Source organism: Pocillopora verrucosa, chromosome 3 (assembly GCF_036669915.1).
Source record: "Pocillopora verrucosa isolate sample1 chromosome 3, ASM3666991v2, whole genome shotgun sequence".
NCBI classification, from domain to species: Eukaryota; Metazoa; Cnidaria; class Anthozoa; order Scleractinia; family Pocilloporidae; genus Pocillopora; species Pocillopora verrucosa.
In genome coordinates, this window is record NC_089314.1 from 18,575,224 (window position 1) to 18,602,553 (window position 27,330).

Here is a 27,330-nt window from a genome sequence, read left to right on the forward strand (position 1 = left end):
AGTAGCTTCCTCTGACACTGTTAAGTCAAATGTCCTTTCAAGTCGTATGATTTTCTTTAAGTGCGTATTCCTACCCTTTTCACCCTAACATCAGTATGCATATTCTCTACACTAGCCTCGGTACATTTTCAAAGGTGGTGACAAGGAGAGAGGTTGTTTAACAATCAAGAACTTCAGTTGTTGATCATTTCCCTTATTCTCCTGGCCTTAATGTTTGATTCAGGGCTGATACTGTAGGAAGAAATTGGATGCTAGATACTCTTAGGGGTTAAAGGATTAAAAGCTCGCGCAATGTCCAAGACTATTCGATCGTACGATCAATAACACATGGAAAATTCTTAACTCTGCTGGGTAAAAATATTGATGAACACGGTAGATTTAATCCATTGAAGCATATGCAGATAACAAAAAGTCAATGAAAACAGAAATTCCAATCTTATGAAAGTCGTTCCTACGTTGAAAGCTGTGCATATCACGTTACTAAGGGTACCACTAAAGCTGGCTCATGGACAATGCTTCATACTACGGCAAATTTGATACGGCGCTGAAGAGTTTAACGGAAGGGTGCGGCACTTGACCGTTTGTAAAATTCAGTAATTCAACGAGTTTCGCCATGGTTCTCTTAAGGTTTTTCTTAGGAGAGCGAAGCTCTATATAGGATTCCCTGACGAAATCTCTAACGTTGTTTTGCTAACGTGAAAGAAACGCAAATAAGGTATCGGGAGTAAGTGTCTCTGCAAAAACTAAAAAGCAAATACAGTGGTTGTACGCCAGTTTAAAGAAGAGCTGTCAAAACATACCTAGGAAAAGAAAACGCATGTGAGTGACTAGAATAACCGGTTCGAGACTAAAATACTCGCAAACTCTTCTGAAAATATGTAATATTCTTCGGTTGTCATTATCGATGATACTAACACACGAACAGTAAAACAATTGACATAAAACTAAAAAGAAAGGCACACCCCACGGAGCAGAACCCGGCTTCTGTAACACGTTGATTGGCCAAGAACAAAATACAGTGACCCTGTTAAGGGCTCTATACCAGACCACTCGGTCCAGTTGACTCCAGCACAATAACACCAGGCCTCCTCGTGTGCCATGTCGAGACACATTTTAAGGACACCCAGCCGTTACGAACCTACTTTACTAAGAACAGTAGCTAAATCCCCGGCCAAATCTACAAAGAAAAGTGTGGAAGCAGGTACCGATAAAAAAACTGCGACCTAAACTGCCAATTGCATCGTTCTACTCTCCTTACGACGGAGAAGTTCGATAATGGACAAACCTTTTTTGTGTTGTCCCACAATGTTAACGATTTTCCGCTACTTCGACCTATATTTCACATTGATGTATGAATCAAGGTAAACGTCCTCGAAAAATGAGTGAAAATGGACTACAGCTATCTTGAAGGAGTATACCTCTACATTTTAAAACTAAGCAATGGGTCAATTTCATCACCTTCCGCTATTCCGTAGATTATGAGCAGTCCTTGGCGGTAAGGTCTGTTACGCTTTAGGCGCTAACAACAATTTTTTTTTCACCGACTTTTTTCTATTCGGGCGGCAAACTTCGCCGAAAAACAGGGACTGTTCGGAGTCTAGCTATTCTGAGTCTCGCTTCTATGGATACCTTGTGGCGGTACCCGAATATCTCCGCCGTTATCAAAGTCGAATCTACATTTTATCATTGTGAACAATTAAAGAATTTCCACAGTACCTTTGGTTACAAGAGACTGACCGCTACCACCTGTATTGGAAAATAAAAAAATTTGATGGGAAACCAAGTTGCAAAAAACAAATAGCTGTAAAAACACTACGGACTACGAAATTGAGAGAAGGTTGAATTCAAGTTCCTGACATTAAAATTTTCATCGTTGTTTCTCATAATATTGTTGCTACTTTAAGATTTGTGCTAGATTCCGTTAATCTTAAGATATTTGTACCACAGTCACGAATATGGATCGCAATTAAAAAAACTAATGTAAAACACTCCAAGAAGGAAAAAAAGCCCTATTCTTGGCCTTAACAGAACTGAAAAGCAAATACTGCAAACCCGAAACAAATTGTGGTACGACTCAAATATCAAGAGGTATTTCTGCTCATCATCTGTATAAGGATTTTATCCATCCTTGGTTCTCCATTATACCCCTTCAAGCTCCAGCTGTGAGATGATCATCTTGCGAAATAACAGTCATGTCGAAATTATAAGAGTTTGTATGATGGGGACCACACTGTCACTTAGCACCCGTGGTTCTAAAACAATTTACTGATGCCAGTGACGGTGTGGTTCCAGGTGAGGTACAGTTTGCAAAGGAGGCAGGGTTACCAAGCTAGTTTTCACTGTGAACGCGGACTGTGAGAAACGTCTCAACTGGAAATTTTTGAAGCAAACTGCGGCTTAGCGTCGGTTTCAAGGGGAAGGTTGAGTTTGTAGTGAACTGAGATGAAACTACGGTATATGTGATGGATTCTGTGTTGGATCCGCCCGGTTATTTTGAGTTTGGATTTTTTGATTGTGCAGCCTTGGGCTTCTCTTATGTAGTAAACTTAGAAATGGATAACTCGCTAAAATGGGTTCTTTGCAACACAGTAAGCTGTCAGACAACAAGCGATACACTGTGGAAGTAAGGTGAGGTACTTTTCTTGAGAATTTGACTGCATTTTGTATTCCTAAGGGCAGTCGTAAATATTCCCATACAAACTCTTATAATTTTGATATAACTCTTATTTCGCAAGAAAGATCATCTCACGGCTGGAGCTTGGGCCACCTGTGGTTTCAAGAGTCCATCAAAACTGGCTACGAGAGAAGCGACTGAGTGGGAAAGGAGTCTCACCAGATATCACACTACAACTTCTTGAAGGATTGATTGCTTGTTTCATTCCGTCCGCCATCTGTTCTTGCATCCTCTCCTCCATCTTTTCAGCTCAACTCAGTTCTTGCCTTCCTGGTTCCGTTTCTTCCCTATCCACCTGCCCGCGGATCTACCGACCTATCTATTTAGCTGCTTACCTAGCTGGTTGATAACGTATAGCGAATACAAATCTTCCAATTTCACCATTCTACTAATTATTAGACAAGTTCCACCAAATCCAACTGATTGGACTGAAGAGTTGGCTTCTGAACTATGGGATAGTTATCAAGACACTCAAGACATTTCCGTCTACTGTAGCGGCCATAACAGTATTCTTTTGTCGGTGGGTATTTCATGATAATATTAAGATTGCCATCTGATGCGAGGGATAAAAGCACAAAACAATAGAGAACCTGCCGTCGCACACGAAGGTGCTGCATAGTTTCCAACATTTTACACATAAGTGACCTCTGCAATCTGGTTGGCTCTCAGTAGTGCAACATATTCACAAATCGCACTCGCACACAGATTTGCTTTTTTGTTCGTGGCTTAGATTGCTTGCTTCTCTCACTCAGGGAAACTGGAACACTCCGAAAAATTTCAGGACGCAAGACTGGCTTAAAGCAACCGATCGAATTTCAAGCAGATGAATAAGCAAAGAATGAAAATATGAAGCGAATTCTTCAGCTTTTTTCGGCAAAAACTTTGCTTTTTGAAATATTAGTATACCAACCAGAGTATTATGGACGATGGCCTCAAGAAACGCCGGGATGCCTGATGTTAATTCGATTCCCTAGTGTGAATAAGACAAACGGCAAGTATCTTGGCGTTGGGTTATTTCAACTGATAACTTTGTTTTGCAGGGTCTGAGGCACACTTTACAGAAAAAGGCAGTCATCAGTTCGCCTTTGAAGCGAGAGGTTGTGAAGTGTGCCGAGATTATATCGAATTCACGAGCGGGTCAACATCCACCATTGCACTCTGTCCTCTTTTTGGTCGCAAGTTCTCTTTCTTTTGTTTTATAAACTTGCACTATTTGGGCTTCCACATAATTCAAACAACCTGTTGTCGCTTTCTAGGAACAACGTTTTAGAAATTTTCTTCCACAACGAATAAATATGTTGAGATTCTCTCCATGTCGGAGCTAATATTTAGGTCGATCGTTTGAAAGACTCTGAATTTTACCCTCAAACCCCCTTTCTTCATCATCATAGCACTATGAAGCCTGCGGGACCCCCTCGCCAGAGAGAGCTTATCTGACGGGGGTTGACTGGTGAATGCAGGTTTACTAAATTTCGCAGAAGTCACTGATTGTTAGACCCCTAAGAGAACAGAGTGAGCAATTACTAGGGCAATTTAGTATTATCAACTGAGGTGATAACGTAGATTGGCCACCGTAAAGAGTTTTAAAAGCTAACGTTTCAATCAGCCTCTCACCGGGAGGCATGTGCGACCGTCTCGCTAAAGTTTGCTGATCTTGCGAATTCACTGGCAGAAAATTGACAAAATTCTTGAACGTCGCGATCCACATGTGTGTTCATGCACTACTAATGACTTTATACCTTCAAGTATCTTTTTAAACGCATTGCCTATGAAAGTAGAAAGTTATATCAGCGGAGGGATTAGTGACCTAGGAGACGGAAAATGCGTTACGTAACGAGATTAAACATTGGCTGCAAAGGGCACCAGGTCTAAGAAAAGCCTTACATTTATCTTCCGGTCCATCACACCTTGAGCTGTTCAGTCAGATCATTCAGTTGGCACAGAACAAAAACTTTTATTTATGTAACTAGTCAGACCAATTGTTTACATTCTTGAACGATTTTAGCATAGTCAGAAACATTAGATAATATCATAGCAGATGATACCACGCTTGACTCTATGATTGTTAATGTAGCCTACAAAATATGTGTAAATTTTGAAATTTTGCGTTTTTCAGGGAAGCGGAGGTAAAAGCGAGGCATCTGCGAAGGGCGAGTCATTTCTCTCGCTCGTTCATCACATGCACACACAGGCTCAAGCAAATCCACACCAAAATGGTTGGTTCTTAAAACACGTGCGAGCCAATTGGTTTGCATTGCATAATCGTTGATAAATTTTTTGCCGTATAATCAAATTATATTTGGTGTAAATGATGATACGTTTTTCGTTATTTGTCTATCTTTACGCACATCTGAAGTCAAATTTTCCGTTTAAGAACTATTAGACGTGTAATTCAGATTTCGTGCCTCACCTTTATTGATACTCTTTTGGGAAAGATTTCCGTACAATTCCCTACTATCCTAAAACAAAGCTGGAGTCTAAAACGCAATTGTTCTAGCCATTGTTTTCTTTATCTAAAAACTTTTATTATAATGAGTATGAGGCTATGCGGATATCTTGCCCTAAAGTTACATGATTAATTGTGGTGTTGTAATCAATAATCAGTAACTCGTGTACGACAATGCTTTGCAGATCCTGTGCTTTAAAAAAAAAAAAATTGATCCCTTTGACTAATCGACTTTTGACTTTTAACTCTTGGATAGCTTCGACACTTCTCAGTATTCACATAGGAAGGTTGTTTGACGCGCCTGTTGTGTGAAAGTATTTATAACCTTGACGTAACGCGTCACATTGTTCATTTAATTAATGCTTGTTCATTAGATTAGTGTAAAAAAGGGCGGAGAGCTCTTAATCCTCTCGGTACTAAGCACTGGAAGTGTTACTGTGAGCAATATTCGGCCTGCATTCAAACCAATTTTTTGTTGTCTGATTTTGCGGGCACTTGTTGAAGCTACATTTGCAGAAATTTGCCACAATGTCAGCTTTTTGTCAGATACAGAAGATCACGAAGGTATCGGCCTGCTGTTTGGTGATCTTCGTATGTTTAGCGAAGTCGTCCATCATTGATCTTACATCAGGACATTCCTTCTTTGCTGCTTTGGATGAGAGCCAGAAAGTGAAGCTGTATTGGAATGTCGACACTGCAAATAAAGAGATTTTTTTTACAGTGGAAGCCCAAACAACTGGATGGATCGGCTTTGGAATTTCCACAGGTCAGGGCAAGATGCAAGGAGCTGATATTGTTATCGGCTGGGTGAAGGATGGCAAAACATACTTCAAGGTAAGCTTTGTGGGGGAGGGACACAAGCTAACGGAAATCTGTAGCTCACAGGAGTTATTTTACAGTACTTCTCTTGTTTTATTCAGCTTGATTACGCAAAATGGTTAACTTAATGGTTGAACGACGGCGCTATTTAGTATTCAAAACTAAACATTCCGTGACAACAAAAATTGTGCGTAGTTTGCATGCCTAGACGTAAACCAATAGGAAGAGAAAAAAAAACACTAAGTAACAAACAAACTCGTTTTGAAGATTTTTTGATCAATTTCTCATTAGGAATTTATTTTGTTTATCACTTTATTGATTTCACATTTTTTTAGATGATCCATCATTAAGGGCAATATTCTTCAAGATTGCTTTTTACCCTTTTTTTATAGTATTAAGCAGTCACCCACAGGGTGGTAAACAATATAAACAAGCCGTTAGGACTTAGTAAAGGGTGGCCGCAATCGCTTACGTAATAGAAGTGATCGCTTAATAGAGGTAAACGTTAGAGTGATTAAAGGGAAACAAATTCGGGACTTTGACAACTGACCGCTTAATACAGGTTAACCGCTTAATATGTTGCTGCTTAATACAGTTTGAACTGTATGCTGAAAATTCCATGGTTTTTATTTTCTGCTTCACCGACTAATCCTCTCCTTTTAGCGATTGATGTCATTTTGTACTTGGTGCAACTGAAAGTGTGTATTCGACATTTTTTTGATACCCAAAATTAAGGCGATTTCAACAGTGTCATGTAGACATTCACTTTTACCTCCGACTTTCGCGAATTTTCGTCGTCACAAAATTAACTTCTGAATCGTGGCTTTTAGCACTACGTGTATAAGAGGTGGCGACACATTGGTCTGTCCACAAAGTAGAAATAGGAAAATCAGTAGGAAGAGAACAGACTTTAATACGGAATAAACCTAATATGGTGTTAAACTTTTTTATGAAAGTGTTGTTTGCCTATTTTGCCGCAAATATACTGATTAAGTATGTTAAGTAGCTCTGCAGGGCAAACAATGTACAGGTATATCAAAATCCCTCTTTGGAATCGTTAACCTCCCTCTCGAAGTCTTTTGAACTAAACTGTCTTGGAGTGTCAAGCTTTAACAAACTGTTTCAGCAGATATGACGACTGATAAATTGGCACTGTCTTTGGTTTTGCCCATCGCTTTGCTTCAATGGCTTTGTTTGCCTCGTGAATGGCCAAGTGAACACACGTAGACAATTTTTTTGCAACATGAGCGGTGTTTTAGCTGACTCATGCTGCACGCCTCAGTGATCTTCTCTATGGGGGGGGGTAGTGAAAGTTCTCAGGTTGTTTTCTTACAGGTCTTGAGGCAATGAGGTCGACTGGCACCTTCTGAAACTTGATTCTCTGCTTTGATTGGTTTGTTACTGTTGACCTGCACGTGCATGAAATTTCTGTCTCTGGAGGGTGGGGAGGGGAGTGACCTCTCTCTGTTATTAAAGTTAAACGGATATCGTTTTTCCCACAAATAACTTCAAGATCCACTCGTTTTCAGGATCGTCATGCAACCGGACACTCCACACCAAAGATCGACTCTCAGCAGGATTATGTCCTGATCGCCCTACAAGAGGAAAGTGGCAAGACCGTTATGAAGTTTAAACGAAAGTTTGAAACTTGCGATCCGGATGACAATTCAATCAAGGTTAATTTTTAACTTTCCATGTAATGAATAAAGGCAGATAAAGTATTTTCAGTTCATTCAAATTTTGGGCATGTGTTTGGATCGTGAGGTCGTTGTCTATTTGCTCCTGCAAAAAAAGGAAAATATGTCCTTACTCAAACAATCTTGACGCGAGGAAGAAGACTGGGCGAAGCAAACGATAGTTAGGCTGACAGGTAAACTTCAGCTTAGAAATGCTCTGAAAGGAAAAACAGGCTTTTTGCTTACTGGTGTTTATTGGAAGTCTCCTCGCTCGAGTAAAAACCTTTTTTAAGGGAAACTTTTCAATAGAAAAGAAGAGATGCTACCTTCATCGATTCTACGCAAGGCCCCACGCAATATTTTAGTCCACCGCATATACGTAACCCAGTTGTAATTTTTAGTCAAACCGTAATTTTGAAAACTCGATACTGAGGTACTTTATTTCGACTCCGTTTTTAGACTAATTGCACTAAAGATGTAGAGAACAGTTTATTTATTCTTTGGAGCAGATGATAAAGTCTTTGTATTCTATTGCAGGAAGGCACAACTAAAGTCATCTACGCTATGCACCCAAAAGATCCAGAATCTGAAGATAATATTCCAATGCACACCATAAGAGGAGCAAGAAGTGTGTTTTTACTCAACGCTATTAAAGACGTGCCCAAGCTTCCGGCTGATGCCAAGACGTTCGCCTTCCTTATGAACAAGGTAACAGTTGCTGTGACCAGAGTGTCGAGAAGTTATTGAAAGCCTGGTGAAACCGAACCAAAATAATCAAAACGGCTTGTCATAAAACAAGCGAGATATCGCAAAGTTAAAACAAGCAAATTACCTGCAGAGGGGGAAAACGCGAATGACAATGTCGTGACCGTTTTTTTTCCCCCTTTATTTGCTATCATTCATCCTTATTTTATTATCTTACAGACACAATTGCCACCTAAACGTACAACGTACTATTACCGCGTGTTCCATTTTCCAACTCTACCTGGGTGACGGGTCGTTATTAGGGTAAAGTTATTCACCTTTTTTTTTTTTTTTTTTTTTTTTCACTTTGCAAAGTCGTTATCACTTGTCTACAACTTGATAAGTAGTTGTAAACCTAAGCAGTTGTACTGTTTGATTGTCTCTACGCATATATTTTAAGACTGTTGAAAAGGCTTTGAAATAGCTAAGGAAAACATGACTTCGTTCCCAGAACCTGGGAACAATGTCTAGAAACAATGTTTATAAACAATGTCGATGAACATGTCGATGAACAATGTCGATGAAAATACGGTCTATGTGAGTTATTGGAACCAATTAGGTTTAGGAATCTTGATTTTCCCTTCAAATTTAGGAGGGACTTGGAGAAGAAATTGCTTGTGGAAAGTTCCACGATTAACGCTCCAGAGAGGGTTGGTCACCAACACTTTTCATTAATACTTAGACTTAACAAAATAAATTCTACTGGGCATGCAAATTGCTTTTGGAACCATTGTCAGAAGGAAAAGCGAATAATCTTCATTGCCATTGATCAAACGGGGCTGGTCAAGTTTGAAGTTTAAGTTGTTTCTCTCCGATTTCCTTCTCAGATCGAACCTGTTGTCCAAGAAGGTAATGAAGGAGTTGTTCATCATATATTACTTTACCAGTGTGATCACAACAATTTCCCTTCGAGCAATCTCAGCTATGAAGGAGTGGCTGATTCCCCTGACATGCCTCCTGCTGTGAAAAGTTGTACTGGACCTTCCACCATTGCCGCCTGGGCGATTGGAGGCGAGGTTTGTGTCTCCTTACAAAATATTTAAGCCATGGAGTTTCCAGCTCAATAACCCATGTTAGAAGATGTTAGAAAGGTACGAGGAAAATCCGAAAATTTTGAATCGAGGAATTTCTTCTTATTAGGGGTGTGGGGCTGCCGGAAAATTTTCTCATCACTTCTTGCGTGAGGGTATATTTCAAACAAGTAACCTCGGCGGCCAATCGGAACAATTAACCTTTAACTCCCAAGATCTCATTAGTAATTCTCCTTAATGTCTGTGATACAATTCATATGATGTGAGTTTGGAGAATTTGGGATTGGATCAACCAATAATCCTCCAATTGATATTTCTCTTTATTCTTATTACTTGTCTGCTTGATATTGTACTGATAATATAAAGAGAAGTTTTGTCTTGGTCTCTAGCGGGATTTGAAGGGTTAAGGGAAATTATTAAGGAGCTAACGGGAATCTAGTATAAAACGCGGAAAACTATTTGGGCGCGGGAAAACGCGACGGACCAAATCGGGATAAGTTGCGGTTTTGCACCACCTTGGTTAAGAATACATTGCGTTTTTTTTTTCGTTTTTGTTTTGTTTTGTTTTTGTTTTGGTGTGGTTTGTTTGTTTGTTTTCTTAAACCGAACAGAGAGCAAAATATATTAAAACTAAGACAATCCCTATAGCTCAATTAATCCTTTACACCCTAACATCAGTATGCATTTTCTCCACACTGCTCCCTATGCATTTCCTATGATATTCACAAAGAGAATTTGTTTAACAATCAAGAGCTTCTTTAGTTGGTGATCATTTCCTTTATTCTCATGACCTCAATGTTTGCTTTAGGGGTGATACTGATAGGAGAAAATAGTTGCTAATCACTCCTAGGGGTTAAAGGTTATGAAACGGCTCCATCATCGCAAGCACCATTTGTTACATGTCTTCCTCTGTGACTAACAAATGTGATGATAACTGAATCCACAGACCTTTTATTTTCCTGAACACGTGGGATTTTCCATTGGAACAAATGACAGTCCAAAGATCGTATTAATGGAAATGCATTACGATAATCCTTTACAAAAAACAGGTAATCTGTGAAATGAAAAAAAAAAAGTTTTTCATTTGTATCTGTTTGTTTCCTTTCAATGCCTTTAACTCACCGCCGTTCCCTTTTCGTTGCAGGCATTTTAGACAGTTCTGGTTTGCGCTTTCATTACACAAGTCAACTTAGAGAGTACCAAGCTGGTATTTTGACCGTTGGATGGCTTGTGTCTAGAAATATGATCATTCCGCCTCATCAAGAAAGTTGGGAAACACAAGGCTATTGTGTTGAAGATTGTACAAAAGAGGTTAGTAAAAATGAAGAAAAACTGTTCAGTGCTGCATGCGCCCCTGAAGCTGTGTCCAGAAAGGCAGCGAGTCTGACACTGGTACGACAGGCCTTTCTTGAACTTCTTGGACTGTTTGGCAAGAGAAATCCACGAACAGAGCATAATTTTTCAGGTTTATTATTCCTGCTACTACAAAATATGAATAAAGGGAGTAAGTTTGTAAAGAAACTGTGGCGCAGCGTCGGTGGGAGAGTATAACATGGTAATTTGGTATTATCGACTGAATTGATAACGTAAATTGGCTACCGTAAAGAGTTTCAGAGCTGACGTTTCGAGTGTTAGCCCTTCGTTAGAGGTAACGGCGAAGGGCTAAACGCTCGAAACGTCAACTTTGAAACTCCTTGCGGTGGCCAATTTACGTTATCAGCTCAGTTGATGATACCAAAATTACCTTGTACTACAAAATACGATTTGCTTCATTTATTGGTTTCCCCACTCTTTTTTTATTGTTAACTTCCGCCACCACCCTCCCCTCTCCCCCTTCAACCTTCCATCTACGCAAATCTGTGAGGCCTTAGAGTTGCGTATGAAGACGTAATAAAGAGATGATAAAATATTATTTCTCAGGGTTATGAAAGGATCCTCCTTATCCGGCGGAGGAATCAAAATATTTGCCTCTGTTCTCCACACGCATTTGGCTGGTAAGTGTCAGCTACTAAGCCAGCACATTCTTTTTTCCCATATGATATCATGTTGTCTGCTTGAATGCTGAAAACTAGTCACTAGAAACTGAAATGACTCTGTTTGCCTCACAATGCACTGAATCACTGTAAATATTAATAACAAGGCCAGGTATAAATAAACGAAGATCACACCCTCAGCGTCCTCATTCCCACTTCCCTCTTGCAGGTCATGCAGCGTACACTAAGCATGTCAGGGATGGTGTCGAACTTCCAGAGATCATCAGAGACGATAACTATGACTTCAACTTTCAAGTGAGTTTGTTATGATTAACTGGGGGAAAAAACTCGCAACGAGACTTTGACAATTTGACAATCGTTTCATTTACATAAATTTCTGTCAATTCAGTGTTTCATTAATGTCCTTGTTTCTCCCAATTGTTTCTCTTGATGACTGTAGGAGTTCCAAATTCCAGTTGAGGAAACCACAGTCATGCCGGTAAGAAAGAATTTGATCAGTGCTAGGGGTGGCTAATATTTCAATTGTGCGTCCAATCGATATTGTGTGTGTGTAACTGTGTTCTTACCCAAACCCTGCTGTGGAGACCTTTAAACGCTTGCACACCGATACTACTGAATCCGCTGATATTTTGGCGACCACATCTACGGTATTCGGGCCCTTACAATGATGCCTCCTCCAAGAGCCGGTTAGGATTTTCTGGAAAACGCACTTTTAACGTGGAAATCTGAAGGTCCCCACAACTTATGACCAGAGTGTTTACATTTTCCTCGGAAAGGTTCCTACAGTGGTGTGCTATGATGAAGTGTACACTTTTCTTGTTTGTTGATGATGTAAATGAAGATGATAACTTTTAGTCATTTGTTCGCTCACGATCGTGAGATCGATTGTTCTTTCTGCTGAGGTTCACAAGACTGATAATTACAGTTCTGATCTTACATTCCTTCCTTATCGTCTCTTATAAATTACTCACTTTTCCTTTTCTTTCTTTTATTTTCATTATTTTTTTCAGGGAGACACGTTGATAACTGGGTGCAAATATCATACAAAGGACCATCCAAAATCCGTGCGTCTCTTATTTTAACTTCTTTATAACTTGTAAGCTCCAGTTTGAGAACGAACGATCTGTTACCAGAGCTAAGTCTCATTGAGAAGGATCAAAGCTTTTGTTTCTTGACAGATAGCCGTGATTCCTAAGCGCACGAGTGAAATAATTTCTTATCACTGGAGAAGTAAAAGATAGGGAAGGAAGGGGGCTAAGGTTATTTCCGTGACCCCTTGTTCCGCCATTTGTGTTTTTCGTTAATCGCGATTCACTTGAAAACCGATCTGTGAATCATGAGTAGAGTGCACTCCGTGAACAGTCAGCACAGTACGCTCACTAAGCTCCCGGAAAATTACCAATGGACGGTGTCAAATAAGACACTCAAGTCCGTGAAGAAATGAAAAAATGCATCCACGTTGATCTCCAATATTCCCTTACCGCCCAAATAAAAAATGTCTACGCTGTTGGTTATATCAAGGATGGCTTTCCCACAGTTATTCACGCGCAATTTACCGAGGAAATTTATCCAGTTTCAGATGTTGTGGCTTCTGCCGTGCCGAGCTTCATCGTACTTTCTTCATCATACTGAATAATGCTCTTGCTCGGCAGCTATTCAAACGGTCGTGCCTCTCTCGCGCCAAACACTTTTTAATATTTGCTTGTTTTGTTTTTTCCAGGGCGGTCTGGGAACGAGCGAAGAGATGTGCCTATCCTTTCATTACTACTATCCTAAAATTAATTTGTCTAACTGCTTATCGTGCCAATGTCCAGCTGTGCAAAATTGGTATCAATCACACTACTCGTAAGTATCGTCTTTTCAAACATCGTAATTGGCGCCGAGCTAATACTATCGAATCATGAGAAACTGGTTGTCGAGTGTTTCCATTGTAATGGTGCTTATCAGAGGTTCGTTTGCTCTCGTCGAGTCTGACAACCACGTCCTCACGGTAAAATTGACCAATCAGTTTTCACGAACGAGACCTGTTACAAACGACAAACAAGAAGTTGGTCATGTGATTACTTAGCTCGATAACAGTTAAGTGGTAAAACGTCTGCGCGTGTGCGAAGATTGAAACACATTAAATCTAGGGAGGCGGTCTGACGTACCGCTTTCATGGTAAGCAACCTCACAAACTAGTTAGTCGCGGTGTTTTTGAAAGCGTGTAGACTTTTTGTTTGTTTAAGTTCGAAACTAATTATTTAATCAATAGGATACCCTTATCCTTACCCTTTGAGCTCGGGAAGTTTTCCTTTCCTCACTCTTGTTTTAATATGTATCCATTAATAGTTCAATTTATCTTCATAGATTTTATGTGTCAGCGTTCTCTTTCATAATTTCCTTTAAAGTTTTGCGATAGAAACTAACGCGAGCCTGGCAAAAAATAGGCGGTGCCCATATGTCTAGCTTTCGTTTGACCGCTGTGTTCCCACCGCTGTTTGGGAAATAGGCCCTCACTCCAAACACGAAACAGGCGAAAGTCGCTCTCAGAACAGCAAAGTCCCTTCGGGAATACCCCTCATCCGGACGATCGCACAGGATCGACTTTAAGTCCCACGTTAAAACGATTTACTGTACGCATCTAAGTTAGTGTTTCTCATCTTTCATGAATCCCTGTAGGCAACATCCCGCAAAAAACAACTCTCTGTGGAACGATAAGTGGACTGCGGACTGCGAGGACAGTTATCGAGACACCAAACGCTATAAATGCTCACTGCAGTGGTGCTGACGCGAAAAAGGGACCTGCCGGTGGGGTATATCTGAAATTTCTTAATCATTGGATGGCCTTGTGAATAATTGGTGGGGGGAGGCGGAGGGGAGGGGGGCGGGAATGGAGTCACACAGGTCCCCACACACATCTAACCAAACCAGCATTTATTCAAAACTCTACACTGTGATAACTTTTAGTGCGGGACAGAAACGGAACAGCCTGTTCTTTTTGCAAAGGACAAACCAACAATGCGAACACAGCGATGACTTTGACAAACATTCTTTTCACAGGGGTCTCGGTTGGAAAGTAGTGGACAAGCCAAAAATCGACACTCCTTTGAAGCCTGAGCCTGGAGGTGTGGTTTTTGGGCCAAGATTGTAACATCAAGCTCCCCTATACAAACTAGCAGCGTGCAGCTTGGGCTGGTAACACTGCTTTTTGCCGTGCTTTTCTCTTGTATGTACTGATTTCGATACCAAAATCCAAGGGTTAAAGTTGTTTAAAAACTCTTACATGTATCTCATGGTTCCACTGAAAAGTAATTCCCATTTACCCAAGACGTAAATCCACTTTTTATACTGAAAAGTGAGCTGAATATAATAAATTGCATATCTTTCCAGAAACCATAAAAAGGAGGCACGGGAAGGCTGTTCCCAATGGAAAACTTTCTCAAAAATACACATTTAACAGTGCATGACAAGACTTTGTGTATTGCAATTTATTTAACCACATCACAGGCCAGCAAATAGTATCTAGTCTAAGTCGAACCAATAGTAGTAACAATTGTAATCACTTGATCTTTTGTGAGGAAGTAAGTTAGGAACACGTGAAAACAAAGTTGCCTAGTGCTTTATCCTAATGTGACAGCTAACTTTTGTGAAGTTTGGAATTAAATTTTAATAAAAATCCCGTAAGTGGAAACTTAATTGTTTTAATTGTGGACTCTGCTATTCTTTAGCTAGCTTTTTTCCTCTGACACTGTTAAGTCAATGTCCTTTCAAGTCGTATGATTTTCTTTAAGTGCCGTACTTCCTTACCCTTTTTCACGCCTAACATCAGTATGCATATTCTCCTTACACTAGCCTCGGTACATTTTCAAAGGTGGTGACAAGGAGGAGAGGTTGTTAAACAATCAAAGAACTTCAGTTGTTGATCATTTCCCTTATTCTCCTGGATTAATGTTTTGATTTCAGCGCTTGATACTGTAGGAAACGAAAGAAAAGAAAATTGGACTGCTAGATACCTCCTAGGGGTTAAAGGATTATAAAGCTCGCGGCAATGTCCACAGGACCTCTTCGATCGTACGCATCAATCAAACATGGAAAATTCTTCACTCTGATGGGTTAAGTTTTACAAAAATATTGATGAACCACGGTTTAGATTTAATCCATTGAAGCATATGCAGATAACAAAACGTCGAATGAAAACAGAAATGTCCAATCTGATGAAAGTCGTTTCCTACCGTTCCGAAATAGCGGTGCATATCACGTTACTAAGGGTTCAGACACAATGCCTCATACTACGGCAACAATTGATACGGTGCTGACGAGTTAAACGAAGGGTGCGGCACTTGACCGTTTTGTAAAATTCAGTATTAAAACGAGTTTCGCCATGGGCTTCTTAAGGTTTTTCTTAGGCGAGCGAAGCTCTAGATAGGATTTCCCTGACGTGTAAATCTTAAACGTTGTCTGGCTAACGGGAAAGAAACGCAAATCAGGTATGGGCGTAAGTGTCTCTGCAAAACTAAGAATCATAAATACAGGGGTGGATGACAGTTTAAAGAAGAGCTGTCAAACATACATAGGAAAAGAAAACGCAGGTGAGTGCACTCAGACTAACCGGTTCGAGACTAAAATACTCACAAACTCTTCCGAAAAATATGTTCATATTCTTACCCGGGGGTTCATTATCGATGCTCGAAACACTACGAAAAATAAAACAATGGACGTAAAACTACAACGAAAGGCACACCAACGGAGCAGAACCCGGCTGTCTGTAACACGTTGAGTGGCAAAGAACAAAATACAGAGACCCGGTTAAGGTGCTATATACCAGACCAATCGGTCCAGTTGACTCCAGCACACCACAAAATCAACATCAGGCCTCTCTCGTGTTGCCATGTCGAGACAAATGTTAGAACACCCAGCCGTTACGAACCTACTTACTACGCAACAGTAGCTAAATCCCCGGCCAAATCTACAAAGAAAAGTGTGGAAGCGGTAGGTAACGACCTAAACTGCCAATTGCATCGTTATTGCATCGTTCTACTCTCCTTACGACGGAGAAGTTCGATAATGGACAAACCTTTTTTGTGTTGTCCCACAATGTTAACGATTTTCCGCTACTTCGACCTATATTTCACATTGATGTATGAATCAAGGTAAACGTCCTCGAAAAATGAGTGAAAATAGACTACAGCTATCTTGAAGGAGTATACCTCTATTTTAAAACTAAGCAATGGGTCAATTTCATCACCTTCCGCTATTCCGTAGATTATGAGCAGTCCTTGGCGGTAAGGTCTGTTACGCTTTAGGCGCTAACAACAATTTTTTTTTCACCGACTTTTTTCTATTCGGGCGGCAAACTTCGCCGAAAAACAGGGACTGTTCGGAGTCTAGCTATTCTGAGTCTCGCTTCTATGGATACCTTGTGGCGGTACCCGAATATCTCCGCCGTTATCAAAGTCGAATCTACATTTTATCATTGTGAACATTAAAATTTCCACAGTACCTTTGATTACAAGAGACTGACCGCTACCACCTGTATTGGAAAATAAAATGTTGCTACTTTAAGATTTGTGCTAGATTCCGTTAATCTTAAGATATTTGTACCACAGTCACGACTATGGATCGCAGTCTAATTAAGAAAAATAATGAAAAACACTCCAAGAAGAAAAAAAAGCCCTGTTCTTGGCCTTCACAGAACTGAAAAGCAACTACTGCAAACCCGAGAGAACCGTGAAATTTTGATTAGACACAAGTTTTCTTCTGCCAATCTTGTCTGCGTTATCTGTCAGTAATACCTCTGATTCAGATGGTAACATCTGTTTCATCCATTTCACCAAATAACTGCGAAGGATGGATTCATTGGCACAACCAGCATAAAGGCAATATGTAAGAGAAGACATCGTTAGCAATGAAAGTACAATAACATAGCGCACATTTATGTTACAATTTAGCAAAAATACCGAGAAGTCAAAATCGGCTGTCTACCAGCCAACTGTCTCAAAACTGCCGGAGTTAAACCCGGTTTCAGCAATGTTCAATTGAGTGTCAAAGTAATCCGGGTTCGCTTTAGTTTTTCTTTAAGTCGCTCTACGATTAGTCCCGAAAACTCGCGCCTTTTTCTCAACCAGTCAGATTCGAATTCAAAACCAATCGCGACTTAATCACTCACGTTTTCCCGCGCTTCACACAGTTCACCTATTTTAACTCGTATTAACTTGCACAGACCTGAAATGGGTCTATAAAAATCCTGCTTTAGTCTAACTGGTGGACAGAGGTAAGATTGGGACTTGTATTTTGATAAGTATCAGAGTGTTTACAGAATAGAAGAATTCAATGATCGAGCATCACAAATCATTGTCAAGAATTGCATTACCCTAAATACTGGAGAAATACAGTATAATTTACATGTATTTCTACTCTTTGGAATGGTTGCCGACTCGCACTAAGGTACCTCCTGTAAGAAAAACTATAAAATGATAAAACAGTCAGCATAAATTTTGATGAAATACACACATGTATTTAAAGAAACAAATTTTGAGTAGGTTAACTTGATAGGCACCATCAAACACTGACATTCACATTAGAACTTTTAGGATAGATCCTATTGAGTGCAGAATGTTTATGTTTATGGAATGTGCATGTTATTCTCAGTTACTAGTAAAAATTGGAACGCAGTTATTGAATTCCTAGCCTTCTAATTGGCTGAAAGGAGGCAGGATATGAACCTATAGCTTATTTCCGCGCTCAAAACCTAGCAGCGACAAATAAGGTAAAAAAAATCGTCAGCAACGTGAGAAAAAAACAAAATTATTAATTTTACGATCGAGGTTACATGTAAACCGATTACCATGCAACTCCTTCTAAAATGGGAAAGAGAAAAACATTGCGCTAAGTATAAATGTATTTCACTTCTTCTCAACTCGTTCCCTGACATCCTATCAAAGAGACTTTACAAGGTCTTAGCCTCAAATAGATGTAACTTAAAATTCAGTGAACAATTATTAACGACATTAACAAACATCCCACTCTTGAATTAATCAAATCAAAATTGTGAGAAACATGACAATATAACATCTGCCAATGTTCCGCACTCTTTTTTCTTTATTTTAATCAGTTTATCAAAGTCAATAAATTACTCTAGTAACAACAAACTTAAAACATCACAATGTTTTATTAACAAACAATAAGAAAGTGCAATCAACTTTTATCAAGAACACCAACAATCCCCTTGGACTACGATAGAGACAGACAAATCTATTCTTTTTCATAGCTAAAATGCCTCGTAACCCCCATAACATTCAGAATAGGAAGAAGTTGAACCTTCAAAGCTCAAGAAGGTAAACTTTTCTTTCTACCTATATTCACACTAACTCGTTAAGCCAGGAAGGCATCGGAGCTGATATTACTACACGTAGCACTGAAAGATGCAGGAACTTTTCCACGTCACAATATGTATATACTAAAATTCCCTAAATGGCTTAAACAAGTTTAACAGCTTGCAATATTTTCATCATTATCCAGTCTGAGCAATGTACATAAAAGAAAAGACTCATGAAAAATAACTCAGCCATTAAATAAGTACTAATGTCTACCAAATGAAACTCATCTTGAAAAGTGTCATAAATTGTTAAGAGTACATGATGGATTCATGAACAAAAGAGAGATGAAGTCTTATGTACAGCGTTCATCGGCTCAAACCTTTTCGGTGATGAAAGGATGTGTGAGAGCCTGATTGAGAGAGATCCTTTTGACTGGGTCCAACATGAGGCATTTGTCGAGCAGATCCTTTAGCTGCATGACTTTACGTTTATGTTCCTCATTCAGTTTTTTGTAGCCCAGTAGAGACTCAACCACTTCTTTGTTGGGGTTGATGGCTCCCATCACTGTAACCTTTTCCTAGTGTGTTTGACAAACAGAAAAAAAGTTACAGTTGCATAGAATCAATTATCAAAAATGGTTGTTTACAATGGTCAACAGTCAAATGATTACTGTATGTATCATTGCATGTACGTATATGATAATCTCCTGTTGCTATTTTCCTAATGATCCATAATCCAATACATGTAGCTAGGGGTGTGCTATGATATTTTCTTAATAATGCTTTACAACACAAAGAAAAATGAGATTTAAAACCAAGGACATAATTGATCGAATCACATTCCATAAAATAATATGACCCTTAAAAATTTAAGCAGTTCATGTTGTAGTAGAAGTATGTACTTTTAGTTCTCACCATAAAGTGGCTGGTTAATAGTTGGCTGGTTAATAATATTATTGTTGAGGAGAAGTTGACACAGTCTTGTCACAATAAATGTGACATGTACATGTGGGTGTCTTCAAATTGTAGCCAGCTACTTTACTCTTACCCTTTGAGTGACCTTGTCCACCTCATGATAAAGGAAGTTGCAGTTTTCATCAAAGTGTTGATCTCTGAGTGATCCTTTTCTAATCATCTTGTTAGGCATTTTCCCTTTGTAATCCATCATAAGCTTCAGCATTTCATTGTTGGTCTTCCCAGGGAACATAATCTTTCCTGTGTAAAGCTCAAATAATGTCGTTGCTACAGACCACATGTCTATACTGTAGTCATACTTTGCACCTATAACTGAGAGCGAAAGGAAATTTAAAAATTATAATTTTATAATGAAAACTGTGTATAATAATTTTATAGTTGTTGACAAGTGCATGTGTTTTTGTCTACACAGCATAATTTTGAGAGGTACATTGCAAAAATGTTTCCTATAACATTGCAGGATTGCCTACATGTATGAGGAAGAGAAAAGTGCAGCTATGTATTTGACTCACACAAAGTAGGTTGGACTAACAATATTGAGTCTAGCATGTGCAAATTGTAATCCTCAAAGAATTATGAATACACTTCACCCTACGTAGGAAGAGCAGCATTGTACACTTTTCTTTTTTTTCTCTATTTGTGTCAAACTTGCTCTAGGTTCTTTCCATCAGATACATGCATGTTATTTAACATAAAGTACAAATATGAAAAAAAAAACCCTCATCAATCAAACAAGTGATAAGAGTACACCCTCTAACCTGTCCAATTGTATATATGGGTACAACACCAGGACCCATTTGTTTGAAGGGTATAATACTATCTGCTACATTTTAATTACACTCAACTGCTGGATAGCGATTTATCCAATGCATAGTGTTATCTGCCTTGAACACCTAGCTCAGGTTGTTCAAAGCTGGGTTAATATAACCCAGGGTTAGTGTTCAGCTCTGAAAGCTTTATAAGGAAAATTTAGTTCAAATCTTCCTGCATGCAAGTTAATCATTGGATTTTCTAAAAGGAACAAGGAAAATTTTCACCAAAAGGCTTTTGAACAATGAAATAAAGAAACCTGGATGAAAATTGAAACCCTGTGTTAATGCTAATTGGCCTTCAAACAACTGGGCCCTGGGTTCAGAAGTTTAAATGCAAATGCACAGTAACTAGAAGTGAAAATTAGCAATCAGATCAGGGGAGAAATGGGTGAAAACATTTCTCCTTCATTTCATTAAAACTTACTTATCTCTGGGGCTCGATAAAAACGACTAACAAGGTATGGAGTTATATCACAATCAGAGGAAAATGAAGCTGATCCAAAATCACAGAGCTTTACAACCAGTTTTGATTCATTCACCTGTGAGAAAAACGAATAAAATTTACTGCAGTGTCTTGATTACGCCCCCTTGTTCTAATAAGTGCCCCCCTTAAATTTCTTTTTGTTGTAAAGTGCCCCTACTGCGTAAGCACTCTCATACCAAAGAGCATCCCCTGTACCAATAAGAACCCCTATTCTGTTTCAGTGATCTGGTGACAGCACTGTTAGAACCCTATAAGAGTACAAGCACATTATGATCAATTGTGGTCATCTTCCTTAATTGCTTGCAAAAAAAAATGTGCTCTTCACCCGAGTCCCTCAACTTTTATTTCCATGTGATGAAACGTAATGTTGGATCAATATCAGTATCTGGGCAACTGCCCACCAACCCCTCCCCTAACCCAACAGCAGTCAATTGATAACAAGTTAGGGTTAATGTTGGGTTAGGGGAGGGGTAGGTGGGCAGTTGCCCTGATACTGATATTGATATGTGATTTTCAACTTCCCTGTGACCACTGTTAGGTGAATATTCACTGTATAATTGTTACTGCAGTGACTTGATTACACCCCCTTGTTTTAATAGGCGCCCCCTTACATTCTGTCATTTCTAGGAAAAGAAATATGCACCCTGTCCCTTATAAGTGCCTTGTTCCAAATAAGTGCCTTCCCTTAAGTACATGTACATGGATGTCTCAAAATTCAAAATTTTACACAATGCATGAAGATATTTTGCTTGCAAATAATTCACTTATTTCGTATCAAAGCACAAGACGTGTAAATCAGTGTGATTGGAAGAAGGCACGTTTCAAAGGAGAGAAAAAATTTTTTACTCTTCCTTTTCATATCCTGCCTCTCAGCCAAAGCTCACAGAGTGGCCATTTTCTATGTTCTGTTCTATAAAACAGTTACTTACCAGAATGTTATCAGGTTTAATGTCTGCATGGATTATACCTGTCTTCTTTAAAAGCTTCAGGGCTAGGAATAATTGCTGACTATATGAACGGACAGCTTTGTAGTGAAGTCCCACATTCTGACCATATTTCCGTAGAACCTCTCTCAGGTTCATACTGAATGGAATTAACATGAAAACAACAGAACAGAAAAGTCAACCTCTACATTTATTTACTACATGTTTTTGACAGTAAGTTGTTTGTAAATAGTCTGTTCTGAACACTGCAAAATTATTTGAAGGATACTAAACAAATCAACCTCTATTTGGTGTAAAAATATGCTAATATAATTGTCCTTGTGCATTGTCTTTGGCCTCACATTTGAAAAAACTGTTCAGCTCTTCAACAGTTAATGTCCCCTGACAAATCTGCAAGTTCATCTTCCTACCAAAAGGAAGCTATTGTGTATAACCAACATAAACCTCTCAACCAAAGAGCTGACTACTGAGTTTAATGGTAAACTCGAAAAACAAACCTACATGTACCTCAGAGATTCAAATACAAGACACAGATGATTCTTGTGAAAGAAATGTCGATATAATTGCAGACAGTGATACTTGTCATCTGGGTCAGCTGCATTCAGCTTCTTCAGAAATTCAAGCTCCTTTAAGCCAGTCTTGTGCCTGTGGTTTAGATAGAGATGAGATACATGTAAATTAAGTCAGCAGGCTGTACACGGTACTCTTACAAGTAGTAGGTAAATGTGATAGGGTCTTATAACCCATTCACACCAAAGCTTAAACAAGTTTTACAGGTATTTTGTTTAACACTTTAACACTGTTTAAACCAATGTTTTTTTTTGTCTTCAAGTAAACATTGAAAATACATGCCAATGATTACTTGAATCATACAGAAAATTCAGTTTTCCAGTCCTCTGTTTCTGGTTTTCATTCAGTTAAACCTGATTTCACTAAACATATTTTGCTGGTGTGAATGAACTGTTAATGACTTTTAGATTTAAGGCACTTAATCTACCTGTACCAAAATTTCAACCAGTCACCCAGGCCAGAGAATTCTTGAATAATATATAATTTAATAACTATAGAAATAAATATTATGATAATACTTCTTATTCTTATTATAGTAATAAGAATAATGGTGGAGCCATGCTGCTCACTCTTAATACAGGTACACAGTAAATTGTTTAGTTTGTTTATTTTGTTTTTTTCCCCACACTGTAGCAGCCAATATTTCATCTCTGGCAACCAGTTAATAATTTCAGGTTGCCAAAAGGTGAAACTGAAAAACATTAAGCTTTGAGCACTGACAGTTATTGTCCATGTTCTGATGATTTGCAATGCCAATAATCACTGGAGGTGGTACAGGTGAGCAATTTATGTTTGAGTGGCAACAGGAAATCAGTCTCCTGGCAAAAGTTAGGTACATATACACTGTAAACACCCACTATAATACAGTGCAGTAATGCACTTTGAGAGCATCACTGAGTGCAAAGCTATCTTATTACTTACATCATCTCATTATTCCTGGCTATTTTCACTGCCACTTCTTGGTTTCCTCTTGCTTGATCTCTTGCACGTACAACATTTCCAAACACCCCTGCTCCAGTGTAACCATAAACACAGTAGCGCTTGTCAAGAATTTCACTGATACGAATTCCTGAAGAGCAAAAATCAACACTATCAAGATTTGATGTATACATAAACATGTCTTCCCTGTAATAGCATAGCACTATGCATTTAACCCTTTCACTCCCAAAAGTGACCAAGACAGAATTTCTCCTTACAATATCAATACAATATCAAGCAGGCAGGTGATGAGAATAGAGAAGAATATCAATCATGGGATTATTAGTTGATCCAATACCAAATTCTCTGAACTAACATCATAAGAATTGTATGGCAGATAGTAAGGAGAATTACTAATCAGATCTTGGGAGTGAAAGGGTTAAGAGATACCCATTGTGCATCATCTAAAATTTGACCACATTAGACTCCATCAGAAGGAAAAAAATGAACTTGAAGCAAAATCAAGCAAACAAGCAAGCAGAAAACAAGAGTAACCAATTCACAAATGGTTTTTTGCACATCTAACTGATATCAGAACAACAAGTAATCTTACTGTAATATCCCTCAGCATCATCCCAGTTGTCTGTGAGGTTAGGATTTTCCTTTCCTGCCTCAAGCTTTAAAGTCCTTGCAGGACTCTGAAATTATAACAAAAGTCACAGTGTAATTGGTTAAGAATCAGATCACTAATTGCATACTTAAATCTGACCAAACTGTTGTGCTAGTGACAAATTTAAGCATCAAGAGATTATTGTTGCAATTGTTTAACCTTTAAATTGTTGAAAAAAAAAGTTAATTTTTGACACACAATGTTTAATCCAATCTTGCAATGGTGTTCTTGATATAAAAAATGAGTTGGTATCACTCCTTAATAATGTTTATTTTAAGCTGAAACTACAGGACTTCTTTCTTGTGCAGGTAACAGTTTTGTCTATTCTATTTACTGGTCTGTGGGATAATGTGGTAAAAATTCATGCAAATCACTTCTGGTTTGGAGTTACAGGGTTAGATTTTTCCTGAGGTAAACTTACACTGTAATTATCAGAGAACATATCATCATCAGCAAACATGTCCCCCACAGCAGATTTTGTTTCACTTTCTTCTTTTGTCTCCATGTTGTCCTTTACATCTCTCAGCTCCTTCTCTGTTTTGCTACTTGCCAATGCTATTTCCTGTTCTAAATCTTCAGTGGCTTGTTTTTCTACAGTGTCACTGTCTTCACTGTCTGATCTCTCTCCAGGTGGAGACTGAGACACAACTGAGTTGGCAGTGGACGGAGCATTTGATGAAATGCCACTGCCTTGGTACTTTTTCAAGATGGCTAATCTCTGCAGCCTTCTTTTCTCAATAATTGCATCTTCATCTTCTTCCTTGTCGTCCATCTCAAAGTTGTAGAGGTCAACACTATAATTTATAATAGGAAATTTGAATTTAAGTGCAGAGGGAACTTCTTTTCAATCTTATTAGTGTTTGAAAAACCATCACAAAAATCTGGTTCAAAATTTTTTAATTCCTGTGACTATCAAAAAGAAAATAACACTTACTCTGGATCTGAATCCCCCTTATGACCTTGCCCCTCAGAGTAACTTCCCTTGAATTTATCATTGTCACGTCTTTTGCGCCGAGGTGACCGGGACCTGCTGCGCCGTCCAGGAGATTTACTCCTCCTCCTTGGTGAGCGACTGCGACGTCTTGGAGATCTGCTTCTTCTCTTTGGTGACTTGCTGTGTCTTTGTGATCTAGAGGATGACCTTCTCTGTCGTCTAGGAGATCTGCTACTTCTTCTGCTTAAATCCTGTTTACTTTTCCTTTCCTTGGATAAAGTTCTCCTTGGGGACCTACTACCTGACTTTCTTGGTCTCTCTCTTGATTTTTGTTCCTTGTCAGACACAGAACTTCTTTTTGGTGATCTAGATTTTGAATGATGTCTGAGTGATCCTGATTTTGTTTCACTGTCTTTTCTGCTTGCATCAGTTTTTGTTGAATCTCTCCTTGGAGCAGCAGATTTTTCCTTTTCAGCATCATTACTTTTTACACTTGAATCATGTCTGGCTTTTGATTCCGTTTTGCTATCATAAGAACCACTATGTCTTCTAGAACTGTGACTGTGTGAGTGATTGTTCAATTTTTCATCTCTGACAAAATCAGTGCTTGGCTTACTATTTTCCTTGCCATCCTCTCTTCCATCACTTTCTCTTCTTGGGCTTTTCCGTCTTCCCTTTTGTTTTTCTTGGCCATCAAAGTCTCTCGCTTCAATCACCTTATGCTTTCTGTCAAGTTCATGATCCTCCCGGTTTTGTCTATCTCTATGCTTGTCTTTAACTTCATCATCTGTCTTAGTCACCGGAATTCTATGATTTCCTGCTGATTGTTTCTCATTAATTCGAGAAGCTTCTGCCAGCTGTTCCTGTAAAAACGCTTTCCTTTTCTCGAGTTCCAAAAGTTCGTCTGCAATTTTAGACTTTTTCTCGGCAGGTTCGCCGTTTTCAGGAGCGTGATCCTTGTCTCTTCTCTTGTGGTGTTTATGCTTGTGCTTATGACTCTTGTGTTTGTGTTTATGCTTTTTCTTCTTTTTCTTGTGATCATGCTTACGCTCAGATGTTGTCTTTTCGTCCTTCACAACACGGGTTCCTTCTTCTGAATCACTGCACAAGTTGTAAGAAGGAGAGAAATTACTGAAAAGAACTCAAAATAATTCGAAAATTATTCATTTTATCATTGGGTATACCTATCTGACGATTCATCGTCTTCTTCCTCCTTCCTCGACTCTCGCTTTCTGTCTTCCCTGACTCCGAAAATCTCGGCCGCCATATTGATTATCTAAGCACTATGTTCGCCATGCGTTTTCCCGGTAGCCTCGATTTGCAGATAACAATAATTTCTATGGGGGAGATGAACGAAAACGTAAGGGGCTCTCGTAAGGTTGCACAGAGGCCACCAAAGCAAAAGATGGAACTTTGCTGAAAAATAAAAATATTCCTCTTCATTATAGCCCGTCAAACTGAACTGGATTTAGGGACTGAACTAGAAAAAAGACGGAAACACATTCTTCCTTCCTTGTGAGTGTAACAAGTCTTAACTCTTCAACTCCCAATGGCTGATTATAATTCTTCTCTCTAGCTACTAAACATTTCTTTGCAAGCTAGTTACGAGAAATTGGTGTTAGATCATGACAACAACTTCTACCTTATAAGTTTGGGTCTATTCTCGTTACTTGTTTGCTGGATGATGTATGGATATTATAGGGAGAAGTTACATGTTAGTCACCTCCAGTAAAAGGGTTAACTTTACTTACGACAGGAGCCCCATAAGTGATTTCTCAGAGCAGAAGCCGGTACGCACTCTTTTTATCTATTTATTTATGTTTTTTACAAGAACATCGAATTTTGGGGTAGTGACTGAAAGTTCTTGTATTTTTTCTTTTTTGCGACTTTAGCCTCAAACGTTCTTAACATGTTCTTAAAGTTGTCTGGTATAATATGTTATTTCAGTCCACTCGGAGGTGAAAAAGAAACCTTTAAATAATGACTGTTCAGCGATTTGTAATGAGCTTTCTTCCATGAACTTTTTAGAAGTTCTTAGAAGTTTTAGCAGTTCATACTAAGTTCGACTACAGACTGAGTTGTTCCTCAGTGAATCGCGCAATGAGAAAACCGTAATAGGAATACTAAAAAAAGTCCTTAAGTAATTGAGTTGATTGTTATGTGAGACCACAGTTGTACATTTCTTTTACCTTAATTCATACTTCTCACCATCGAAAAAAAGAGAGTAAAATAAAGACGTTCTCAACCTCAAATATTTGCGCAAATTCATGATGAGACGGGGGAGGGGGAAGGGGGCGCTTCTTCGAGTACGAAGTGGGGGGGGGGGGGTGGCTCGGGGTCGC

The 27,330-nt window shown here is 39.0% G+C and overlaps 2 protein-coding genes across 8 annotated transcripts; one reads left to right on the forward strand and one right to left on the reverse strand.

The window, feature by feature from the left end:
• Window positions 1–106: 106 nt before the first annotated feature.
• Window positions 107–26,304, reverse strand: LOC131794339 (serine/threonine-protein kinase PRP4 homolog). 7 transcript variants are annotated; one of them, XM_066164625.1, is made up of 14 exons: window positions 26,173–26,304; window positions 24,989–26,089; window positions 24,476–24,848; window positions 23,998–24,082; window positions 23,388–23,535; window positions 22,404–22,541; window positions 21,882–22,035; window positions 20,893–21,007; window positions 19,730–19,968; window positions 19,062–19,259; window positions 17,737–17,829; window positions 17,159–17,204; window positions 1,717–1,746; window positions 107–800 (listed from the first exon to the last, which is right to left on the reverse strand). In XM_066164625.1, exons 1-11 carry the CDS (start codon window positions 26,253–26,255, stop codon window positions 17,806–17,808), a joined length of 2,658 nt encoding a protein of 885 aa, XP_066020722.1. In that variant the 5' UTR covers window positions 26,256–26,304; the 3' UTR covers window positions 107–800; window positions 1,717–1,746; window positions 17,159–17,204; window positions 17,737–17,805. The 7 variants fall into 7 exon arrangements, with proteins under 7 accessions (XP_066020722.1, XP_066020721.1, XP_066020718.1 ...); XM_066164624.1 differs by lacking the exon at window positions 1,717–1,746 and adding an exon at window positions 16,867–16,896; XM_066164621.1 differs by having other exon boundaries at window positions 107–1,746.
• Window positions 5,514–14,154, forward strand: LOC131794340 (DBH-like monooxygenase protein 1). Its single transcript, XM_066163569.1, is given in 13 exon segments — window positions 5,514–5,954; window positions 7,469–7,615; window positions 8,153–8,323; window positions 8,540–8,623; window positions 9,187–9,375; window positions 10,337–10,439; window positions 10,535–10,724; window positions 11,311–11,384; window positions 11,593–11,678; window positions 11,824–11,862; window positions 12,395–12,448; window positions 13,105–13,229; window positions 14,046–14,154. Coding segments are annotated over 13 exon segments (1,677 nt in total). The 5' UTR covers window positions 5,514–5,648.
• Window positions 26,305–27,330: the final 1,026 nt, after the last annotated feature.

Coding starts and splice junctions, on each gene's coding strand:
- LOC131794339 (XM_066164625.1), bottom strand. CDS start 26,255: ATGGCGGCCGAGATTTTCGGAGTCAGGGAAGACAGAAAGCGAGAGTCG. Junction 26,090..26,172: donor GACGATGAATCGTCAGATAG/GTATACCCAATG, acceptor CAACTTGTGCAG/TGATTCAGAAGAAGGAACCC. Junction 17,830..19,061: donor ATCCTTTCATCACCGAAAAG/GTTTGAGCCGAT, acceptor ATCATTTTATAG/TTTTTCTTACAGGAGGTACC.